General features: G+C 37.2%; 1 protein-coding gene across 2 annotated transcripts in view; it reads left to right on the top strand.

Moving 5' to 3' along the window:
* LOC107699264 (clathrin heavy chain 1-like) overlaps window positions 1-11,305 on the top strand; it is a 44,415-nt gene that overhangs the window by 14,205 nt on the left and 18,905 nt on the right. For both annotated transcript variants that reach the window (XM_016500464.1, XM_016500465.1), the window contains 4 exons: window positions 7,371-7,639; window positions 7,958-8,119; window positions 8,469-8,582; window positions 9,024-9,197. In XM_016500464.1, the coding sequence (XP_016355950.1) occupies window positions 7,371-7,639; window positions 7,958-8,119; window positions 8,469-8,582; window positions 9,024-9,197 (719 nt within the window). The remainder of the gene's footprint in view (window positions 1-7,370; window positions 7,640-7,957; window positions 8,120-8,468; window positions 8,583-9,023; window positions 9,198-11,305) is intronic.

Here is an 11,305-nt window from a genome sequence, read left to right as displayed (position 1 = left end):
ATTTATTGACGAGTCGGCTGCGGTGCGGCCAACTGAAAGCGCTGCTTCTCTGCCGCTCACTGCACAGAACACACACGAGAGAGGAGACACTTCTCCGGGAAAGTCAGACCTCGCGTTCGCGGGACAGCACTGGCGAAATCTTCCAACTGAACCATAGCTAAGGTTTATCCAAAAAAGTCGCTAGGTTTGTCAGTATGAATATTCTATGGAAAAAAGCCGCTAAAAGGGTCTGAAAGTTGCTAAATCTAGTGCTAAAGTCGCGCTCGTGTGTGTGAGATGCGGGAGCTGATGGCAGGGGGCGGTGGATATTTGTGGCGGTCAATGTGGATATTGTGGATGAGTTCTTCGGTGTCATCACGTTCTATTAGTTCTACAGCTTCGGTTTCTGAACTTTCACGCTTAGTAACACATACAGCTGTTCCCTCACCACAGTGCAACAGTGAAAAGGGACCCCTTTCAAACAGTGTCGCGTTCCAAACGTTGTTTAAGCGACATACACCGGTATTGCAGTATTTTAAAAATTCATATAACAAAAATAAACACCGGTATTCGGTATGAACCGGTATACCGCCCAGCACTACGCATAATATTACATATTTTAGAGTAAAAACGAATATTCACTATTGTTCAAAAGTTTGGGGTTGGTATGTTTGTAATGAAGTGTCTTTTGCTCAACAAGGCTGCATTTATTTGATCAAAAATACAGTAAAACGTTAATCTTGTGAGATTTTATTACAATTTAAAATTGTTTTCTATTTCAATATATTTTGAAATATAATTTATTACTGTGATGGCAAAACTGAATTTTCAATCAGCCATTATTCCAGTCTTCAGTGTCACATGATCCTTCAGAAATCATTTTAATATGCTGATTTGATGCTCAAGAAACATTTCTCATTATTATTAGTGTTGAAAACAGTTGTGCTGCTTAATGTTTTGGTTGCAACCATGATACATTTTTATTTTTTGATGAATAAAGTTCAAAAGAACAGCGTTTATTTGAAATTGAAATCTTTAGAAACACAACAAACATTTTTACTGTCACCTTTGATCAGTTGAATGTGTCCTTGCTAAATAAAAGTATTAATTGTTGTTCTTTTTTTATATAAATCTTACTGAGCCCAAACTTTTTGAACGGTAGTGTATAGTGGAAAATGCTGTCTGAGAAAAGCTTGATTTTGTTTATTGAGATTTAGTTGAATCTTGAGAAGTGTACATTATTATAAGACATCGCTCTGAGCCTTAGTTAAGTCTGTAGTCAGAAAAGTCATTGTAGAGGCTTAAAAGTTCTTACATTTTGATAAAAAAGATTATAATCATTGATTTTTTTCCCTCTCTGTAGAGTAACACATTCTAATGAATTTTGCACCATAAAATGTATTATGAAAAGTAAAAGATTCAGGTTTGACTGCATGTGTCAAAATGTTTAATCCAAAAAGTGTTTTACACTATCTGCTTTTTTTTTCTGGCAGAAGGACATGACCCTGAAGCCCCATGAGCGGAGACAGAACCAGGCAGGACCGCTGCGCAAGAAGAAGTCCGGCCGAGTGCCGAACGGGCTGAGCTTGGACCTACACAAGGACCGACTCAACCACAACAACCACCAGCACCACCACTCTGACCAGGAGAACAACCCTCGCCTGGCCCATACACACAGCAAGAAGAAGAAACACCTGCAGAAGAAACACCGACCTGTGAGTCCAACTTTATCTTTTCACACAGGAAAACATTACAAGGCCTTGTATTTGGTTAATTTGTTTCCTAAAGATTTTCCACAATCCTGTGCATGAGCTTTAGCACATGGTTGAGTAAAGCTGTTCAAAAACAGATTTAGTTTTTATTGTCAGTTAGTCATTTTGCTGCTTCAGCTTAAACTTAAGCTTTTATGTTTTCCATTTACATCTAATTACAGTTTACTTTATTGAGACACTTTTTTTGTTTCAGTGTTTTTATGAATTTCTTTACAAAATTATATCATGATTAGGTTGTGTATTGAGATGATGTAAAACTACAGTCATGCTAATTTCTCAACACCGTGTATAATGTCAGTCTGTCTTCACTGGCAATGACTGAACAACAGAAGAGGTGCGACAATCTGACTTCATTAAGGTGGAGCTCATTTGAATCAAGTAATTGCCAATGATCATTAGCTGTCTCTGTAGCAGCCTAAGACTTATTACTAATCTAATCAGAGGAGGTAATTAATATGACACCAGGTTTTACAGGCAGGCTGGTGGTTTGTTGGGTCTTTCAGACATTACACAATGACAAAAGTGTGGACTGATTTACAAAAAGTGCCAAAGTGGGGAGAGAGAGAATAATAAAGATTGTGTCCTCTAAGATTAGATGCGTAAAGACACTGCTGATTAATTCCATCATTAAGGATGAATGAGAAGAGGACGGGCGCTGGCTTTTTTTTAACTTGTTTTATGGTGCTAATTAAATTAGCTACTCTTGTTATTGTTGCTGCGAGGTGTTGCACTCTTGCTCTTTGTGTTTGTGACATCCTCTTGTTTTTACTAATGAGTATTTATAGCATGTTTACACAGAGGAATTGCTACTACAGAGCAAGCAATGAGATGGCCGCACACTACACTGAACACACACCCATGTGCACTTAAAGGAACAGTTCACCTAAAAAGTGAAAAATCTGTCATTATTTACTTAGCCTAATGTGGTTCCAAAACCTCTATGAATTTCTTTTTTTTCCCCATGAAATTTAAATGAATTTCATGACATCACAATAATCCACGAGTAATCCAGATGACTCCAGTCCATAGATTAACGGCACTTGCCGTCCAATAATCGTGATAAGCTTTGTGCTCTGTTGACTTTTAATAAACAAAGCATCAGCTTTAAAATTCTGCCAAATTCATAACGAAATTCAAACAATAAATACTGTTTTGGCACTCCTTAATGCGGCATGAGCGATCGCTTTAGCGCCTCAGTTCAAGCAGCATGTGAACACGTCATTCTTTCTCTTTATTGCAGTAGTACGAAATAAACTTCAAAAGGTACTATATATTATAAGATAGCTTACAGTAAAACTTACTGAAATGTCTCAAGCAATCGCTCATTCAGTTCAAACTGCGGAAAACTTGTAAAGCATGTAAACAATGCCACATAACAATCGTTAACCTCAGAATAACCATTCGGCATCCATAAGCTCATTAGTCAGCTAGAAAAATAACTAAAGAGGAGCATTTTGCTGAATATACACGCTATATGGAATATTCTTATTTTTACTTAACCTGTTGTCTACATGATAAGAGAGAATGCAAAGAGCTAAAAATAAAATTCAACACCTTCTATATAACTGCATGTTACTAATGAAGAAAAATAGACTGGATGTGTGCAAGACATATGACAACATTTATAGGATGCATTGAAGAGGAGCCCAAAATACACTCAAAGGCCAAGTGATGCTGACATAGTTATGGTCCATGATATTGGCACATATTCTGTGTAATAAGCAATTCTTTGTGACTATATATTTCTCAAGTTGGAAAAGATGTTTAGTTCCCATTTTAAGTGAACCTTAGTTCCCAGGACATCTACAAGATGGATTAAAATGCTGATAAAGACAAGAAAAGATGAGACATAAACACATAACAGTATGACTGAAATGTTAAAGTGTTAAAAAAATATATAAAACACATTTATTCTGTGGCACTTAAAATAATATTTTGGCGGCTAATTTTGTTTCTTGTAGGGAGTAAATGGCTCCTTAATTGATTTTTTTTTTTTTTTTTTTTGTCTGGAGTCCTAGGTGGCAAGGAATAATAAATCTAATTTTCTGATTGAACAAATTTTATTTGTAACAAACCAGTTTGCTTTGCCTTTTCCATAGAGAAAAAAAGAGCAGTGAATAGCTTGCATTGGAGAGCCAGAACAGTCACTGTCGCAGTTTAAAATTAGATTAGCCTTTAATCGATTGCTTGTTTGTGGCTACAGACCATTTTATTAGCTTATTTTGGGTTCACAATATCCTGTATGAACCAGCACATTTCCTGAGCAATATTTTAACCTGATGTAATCTTGACTTGCTCGATGCTGCATTTGGCCTTTGTTCACACTGCATATAAACACATATGAACCAATTAATTAAAGTCTTAAGTTAGAGCTTGGTTGGAATGGCACTCTATATTAAGTTAGATGCACGAAAGCAGGATTTTATCTGTCTTATTATGTTGAGAGAGTCTTGAATGTGGATTCATATACCTTCTGTCGATGCATATAGACTAAATTCTGACCTCTGCAGTAATCAGCTTCACAACAGCCTGCAATCTTAGACTAGTTCTACTAAGAATTTAAAGTCGGCATGAAATGAAAATTCACCCAATCTATGTTCCAAATGCATGTTATTGGTCTTAGTGTGAATGATTCATGCATGTATACGTTATTTTTATTTTTTTTGTAACCTTGATCAGACTCAGTCTTTCTGTGAAAACTGCAGACTTATCTCTGACAAATGTAGCACTTTTCCAATCATTGGCCACTTAAACCCGTCCTTTCAAACTGGCATTCAGATCTTCCTCCATTTTTAAGCGTAACGGCCACATCTCACAATCCAATTGTGACGAGTGGGGGTGGGGCCGAGAGCCGTGGGAACGGAGCGAGGCCGGTGGAGTAATTGATAATGACCCTGTTGTCCTCTCACATCAAAATCCACTAACATATTTGTTTAGAACTGTTCTGGACAGTGCTGTTCTATAAACAGTGCTTGATCTGTGCATATTTCTCTCCAGATTCAGATGAGACGACTTTTTGACTGGAGAATTAAGGACAGTGGACTCGTATTTTAGCCAAAAGCAATGGTTTGAAGTTAAAAACATATTAATGATGATTTGCTTCTTACAAATACGCAGCTTGTGTTAATTGATGGACTAGAGTCATGTGAATTACTTGTGGATTATTGTAATGTTTTTATCAGCTGTCTGGACTCTCATTCTGATGGCACCCATTCACTGCAGAGGATTCACTGGTGAGCAAGTGATGTAATACTCAATTTCTCCAAATCTGTTCAGATGAAGAAACTAATTCATATACATCTTGGATGACCTGAGGGCGAGAACAGTTTCAGCATTTTTTCATTTTTGGGTGAATTATTCCTTTAAAGCTTCTGCTATCAAAAGAAATAGTCCATTACAATGTACAAAGCAATCGGCGATGCAACAAGACTGTGACGAGAGGGGCGGGGCCGAGAGCCGTGGGAACGGAGCGAGGCCGGTGGAGTAATTGATAATGAGCGACACCTGCACCACTCACCGGTCTCGAGTCTCGAGTCTCGAGTCCAGGCCTGGTCCTCTCTCCTCTTTCACTGTCATCACCCCTCCTTTTTATCCATCCTAAAGTTAAGACAGTTTTTAGAATTTTTTGTCGAGATAGGATGCTTCTGTAATAACTTTTTCCTATCTGTAGTTAAGATAAGATTATGCACTTTGGAAATGTTATTCTGTAATAGCTTTTGTCCTAAATGAGGTCCTAACTGAAATTGCCATGGTTATTTAACAGATAAGATAGGATTCTAAAGTTAAGATATTTCTGTAATATGCCCCCAGGTCACTGAAACTGGCTCTATTTTCATGTCTCTCATGTATGAAACTGTGGTCTCATTCTCTCCCATTTCATTTAAATGGAATCTTACGACTCAATTAGTGATTGTAGTGATAATGACTGCAGAGGACTTATTACTGTATGTGGAACATTGTTGTGGTGTTTGTCTTTGTAACAAAGTTCGTAGTTCGGGAAGAAGGAGGCGGGAACCGGCGGACATTTAAACAAACTTTAATAAAATAAACACAAAATAGGGCGACAGCCCCTCGCGGACGACTGTCGCGCACAAACAAAACCAAAACACAAAATAAAGTCCAGGCCTGGTCCTCTCTCCCTTTCACTGTCGTCACTCCTTTTTATCCTTCCGGAGCTCCTCCGTGAGACTCGAGACCGGTGAGTGGTGCAGGTGTCGCTCATTATCAATTACTCCACCGGCCTCGCTCCGTTCCCACGGCTCTCGACCCCGCCCCCACTCGTCACACCAATCAACAACCGACGAGTAGAACCTGACCTTGCCCTACATTTTTTCCCTTTTTTCGATAATCTGTGTCTCCCAGATGTGTATCATAATACGGAAGAAACAATCTGTCACTACTTCCGTTTCATCACGACTTCAATAATGCCAGCACAGAGAAAATGACCAGCAAGCTGTTTTGAAGTCAAGATGAGCTCAAAAATTGACATTTTAATTCCTTAATACACTTGTTTTTGTGATTTATTTATGTACGTTTTATTAAAAAACAAAAATAAATCAAGTTTCTAAGTGTCTGAATAAAATGTAATAACTTGCTTTATCTCTGAAACATCTTTACATTTCTGCTGATGTCTAAATTGCAGAGACTGGAGAAACAACCAATCGCCAATATTTAGGCATTGTATCGGACGGCTGTTGTACATGAACATCTTAAAATCTTGCCAATGGTTTATGCAATAGTTTTTTTTTTAAGAAGTATTTTTGGCATTTTATGCCTTTTATGTAGATAGCACAGTAGGAAGCGAAGTGGAAGACAGAGAGGGGGATGGCAAAAGGTCTGTGAGCCGGGACTCTTAACTCGGGACGCCCGAAGCGCAATGGCGCTACATATCGGCATGCTGCTTACCGATGCTGCTTAAAGTCGGCTATCGGCGCCGACTTTATGCAATAATTCAACATTGATTTTTGTTATTGTGAACGCTACTAAAATAATAGCAAATAATGATCGAATTGGGGGGAAAATCTATAACTTTTGAGTGAACTTGACTTTCAGCCTCCACATCCTGGTCAAATGGTCTCCTCGAAAGCTGGTTCTAAAACCATGTTGGGAAAGTAAAAGCGGGTGCATTTCATGTTGACTTTAGAAACCTTTATATTATACTGTGATCCTTGTCTTAATTGTATTGAATTGATTCACAAAGTTCCGATTAACTGGGGCCTGCAGGTAGTAATTCACCACATAGATTAGTGTTTTTATAAATAATGGGTTGGAAGTTATTCAGGTGAGTTGCCGCCAAGTTTTCCTTTCCCTTAACACGCATTATTCGCAAGTCACAGTGTCCAGTAAGCCTTGTGCTAAGATGAAATCAGTCTCTGGTGTTTAATTTCAGCTGTCCAAATTGTGTTCCTTTCACAATCAATCTCTAGACTCGCTTTTTGATTGCTTTGCTTCATTTGTCTTAACTGCTGAAAGAGCTGTCAAGGTGGGCTTGCCTGATGCACTTCCAGCCATGACTGACAATATTTCTACCCTGATGTCGTTGTAATCTAATTAAATTGTTTTATGGGTGTAAATGTAAAATGTTTTCTTCATGGTGTTTCTCCTCTTTATTCCTCGCAGCTGCCAAAACCCTGCAGATCTTTAACATCGAGATGAAGAGTAAGATGAAAGCCCACACCATGACTGATGATGTCACTTTCTGGAAGTGGATCTCTCTTAACAGTCTTGCCCTGGTGACGGATAATGCAGTCTATCATTGGAGCATGGAGGGAGACTCTCAGCCAGTCAAAGTATTTGACAGACATTCCAGCCTGGCAGGCTGTCAAATCATCAACTACCGCACCGATGCCAAGCAGAAGTGGCTGCTGCTCATTGGCATTTCTGCTCAGGTGTCATAAGCATTTGAAATAATCATTCTGGGTTTTTGGTCTAGAATTATACATACCTATTGCTCTTGTTCTAGACACACACATGCTTAAGTTGAGATGTTTTGTTAATTTCTTGCTTTCATTTTAATTAATCATTTCTTTATTTTCATTTGTTTTCTTTAACTTATTAACTTTATTATTATTTATATATTTATTATTATTAGTTGTAGTAGTATTTTATTTCCTTAAGTCTTTATCTGTCTTTCTTTCAGTCAAATGTTGCATACTGAATCAAGGGCGTTTTTCCAAATCTCTCAAGTATTATGTTTCTTGTTACAGCAAAACAGAGTTGTTGGTGCCATGCAGCTATACTCAGTTGACAGGAAGGTGTCACAGCCTATCGAGGGTCACGCTGCTGCCTTTGGCCAGTTCAAAATGGAGGGAAATGCAGAAGAATCCACTCTCTTCTGTTTCGCTGTGCGAGGTCAGGCAGGAGGAAAGGTGTGTTTCCAGATGGTTTTTAATCACATTTAATTGCATTAACTAGAAACATTTTATTCAGCAAAGAGGCGTAAACTGCCAGTATTCCTAACACAGTTGTCTAAATAAGAGAGGAAGTGGTCTGGAAAGTTTTTTTGGGTGTTAACTACAGTTTTTGAGGAAGAGGCCATGTTGCTTGCTAGTTTTAGTTTCAGAGGTATATGTTAATAATATTATTAAACAACATTATCTTTTTTTAATTATTCTCCAGAGCTGATTATTGATGATCACTTAATTTGTCACTTATACTTGCATTATTTTGTGTGTATTACTTCACAACATGAAATTAACAAAAGAATTCATTATTCAGCTTCACATTATTGAAGTGGGGACACCACCGACCGGAAACCAGCCATTCATAAAGAAAGCTGTGGATGTGTTCTTCCCTCCAGAAGCACAGAATGACTTCCCCGTTGCCATGCAGGTATGTGGATTCTTGGACTTTTTTTCCAGTGAAAGAGACATTACTTTGTTTCTTCCTTCCTCCTTTACTGGTTGTCCCATCTTTTTCAAATAAATGCTGCTCTTTTGAATTTAATTTTCATCAAAGAATCCTGAAAAAAAAATCTGCGTATTAGAAAGATTTCTGAAGGACCATGTGACAGGTATTATGGCTGCTGAGTATTCAGCTTTGCTATCAGGAATAAATTACACTATAAAATATATTCAAAGATAATTTTTTAATAGTACTGATACAATATTAAGTTTTTACTGTATTTTTGATTAAATAAATGCAGCCTTTTAAGCATAAGATAATTATTTTAAACAAACAAAAACAAAAAATCTTACCAACTCCAATGTTTTGAACATTAATGTAAATTCATCCAGATTTGAACTGACCACCAACAAATTTCTTGTCACACAGATCAGCTCCAAACAGGACGTTGTATTTCTCGTCACTAAATACGGTTACATTCATCTGTATGACCTGGAGACGGGCACCTGCATCTACATGAACCGAATCAGCGGGGAGACCATTTTTGTGACGGCACCCCACGAAGCCACATCTGGAATCATCGGCGTGAACAGGAAAGGACAGGTACATGCTGAACATTAAATTCAGATTAACCCAAGTGGTATAGATGACATGTGAATTAAACTGAGCAATGATAAAAGTGCCACAATGTTTACAGTTTCCAGGGAAATCAACCCTCAAATGGCTTACTTATAGTTGTCTCTACACATTAAGCTGGGTTAGGAGGAAATATATTAACTCTGTAAAAAAATTACACGCTCCAGCTGTAATGAGTGGCAATATTTCAAATTTTTAGCAGCTGTGTCACTTTGATCCTGCACCACGGACCTCTATATGTGTGTTTGGTCAGATCTCTGCTCTGTCAGAGGGAATATAAGGAGGACACAACACAACTCAGCTGATTACCCCAGAGGCAGAACATTTAATACTCTTCTCTTACTGAGACATGGAAACCACCCATCCTCCCTCTGCACAGTTAATCTTTTTTTCATTTCCTCTTAACATAGCTTGAAGCATCTCTCATCCTGAAATTTTCACTTGAACTTGGAGATCAAGACCACCATAGTCAATAGAAGCATCATGATGCATAGATAATGTCAAAACGGGATAAATTTCTGCTGGATCTCAGAATATTATAAATAAACAGGTGTTCAGTAACTCAGGTGAGTTGACATTCCTGTCTGCCAGCTCTCTCTGTTCACAATGCTCCATTATGAGCTTGTTAATGGATCCCGCGAGCGTGTAAATAATTTTCCAATCATGCCAGAGAAAGTCTTAAATTATTCAGCGGGTGACAGAAAGCCAATCCAATCTGTGTCACGCTGAACCTGAAGAGCATTATTACCTTAGTCAATAATACAGAACCTCCGCCTGGGTCAACCAACAATGCCATGCACAACAGCACAAAGGTGAAATGCATAGAGTTAATGCAATGATCGTCTGTAGGGTTATGTGTGTTTTAGCTTACAGTTGTAACTATTTTGTAGAGTGTTATGTAATTGGGTTACAATAAGTTTGTCTGTTATTTTACATGTTGGTCGTAAGATCTAATATATTATGGATGGATTGGTATTAGAATAAATTTCATGTCTGAATATGATTTATGTAAGTTTAGGTAAAGGAAAAGGAATGCAGATCTCTCTTCCTGTCTCTGTTTCCCCTGCTCGTACTGGCATTCTCCATCTTCCTGTCCTCTGCGCCAGTCAGCACTGGTGTGTGATGAAAAGTCCGTTTCTAACCAGCTGCGTCTGCACTCGTGAGCGCAGTGACCTTCACTGAAAATAGCTGCGGAGAATGCAAGAGGGAGACTGACTGAGAGAGAAAAAAAAGTGGCAGTTATCATGTGATCTTGCCATGGGAGGCATTGACTGGTGTCCTAAATCCTTTCACATTAACACAGGCAGAACCTGACCGCCAATCACAGTGCGCTTAGGCAGAATGCATCATCAGCTTCTGTGACATCACACTTTGCCCTGCCTTTTTTCTTTAATCAGGCCTACTATACTACTGTAACATAACTCTCAATAAGTTAAATGTCTGGTCTGTTAGTACTTCAGGCCTTAGACAGCTCATACGGACTGGGAAAAAAAAAAGATTTTATGTCATAGTACCACTACACATTGTTTTATGTTAACCTAAATTACACATACCTGTTTTGTTCCTGTATTATGGCAAAATAAAATTTGGCATAATAAACAAATAAATAGATTAAAATTATTAACAATGTTTATTTATTGTGACAAAAAGCAGATGCACATTATTATTATTATTAATAACAATAATAATTAGTAATACACTACTAATAATTAGTCATATTAATTAATTTAACAGTAATTTATTAAATTAAGATTTTTAATAAAGTATCTATTTGTTAATAGTTAATCTTTTTATAGTAATATAATAATATAATAATAATAATACAATTAAAATTTGTTTCTGCATTTTAACATAATAAACAAATAAATATACATAACATAAGCAATTCATTACAGATAAAACTGTTAAATTATTAACAATAATATTGTTTATTATTATAGTTGTTGTTGTCATGGTTAATAGCAATATCCAAATTATTTAGAAATAATTTTTGTACACTTTTTAATCTGAATGGTTGCATTATTTTTATTTTATTATTTGAGAATGAATGGAAATTCTATAAATAATATAATAAA

The sequence above is a fragment of the Sinocyclocheilus anshuiensis genome, unplaced genomic scaffold (assembly GCF_001515605.1).
Source record: "Sinocyclocheilus anshuiensis isolate Anshui unplaced genomic scaffold, SAMN03320099.WGS_v1.1 scaffold334, whole genome shotgun sequence".
Lineage (NCBI taxonomy): Eukaryota > Metazoa > Chordata > Actinopteri > Cypriniformes > Cyprinidae > Sinocyclocheilus > Sinocyclocheilus anshuiensis.
Note: the sequence above shows the minus strand (reverse complement) of the source record. Positions and strands in the feature narration are given on the sequence as shown.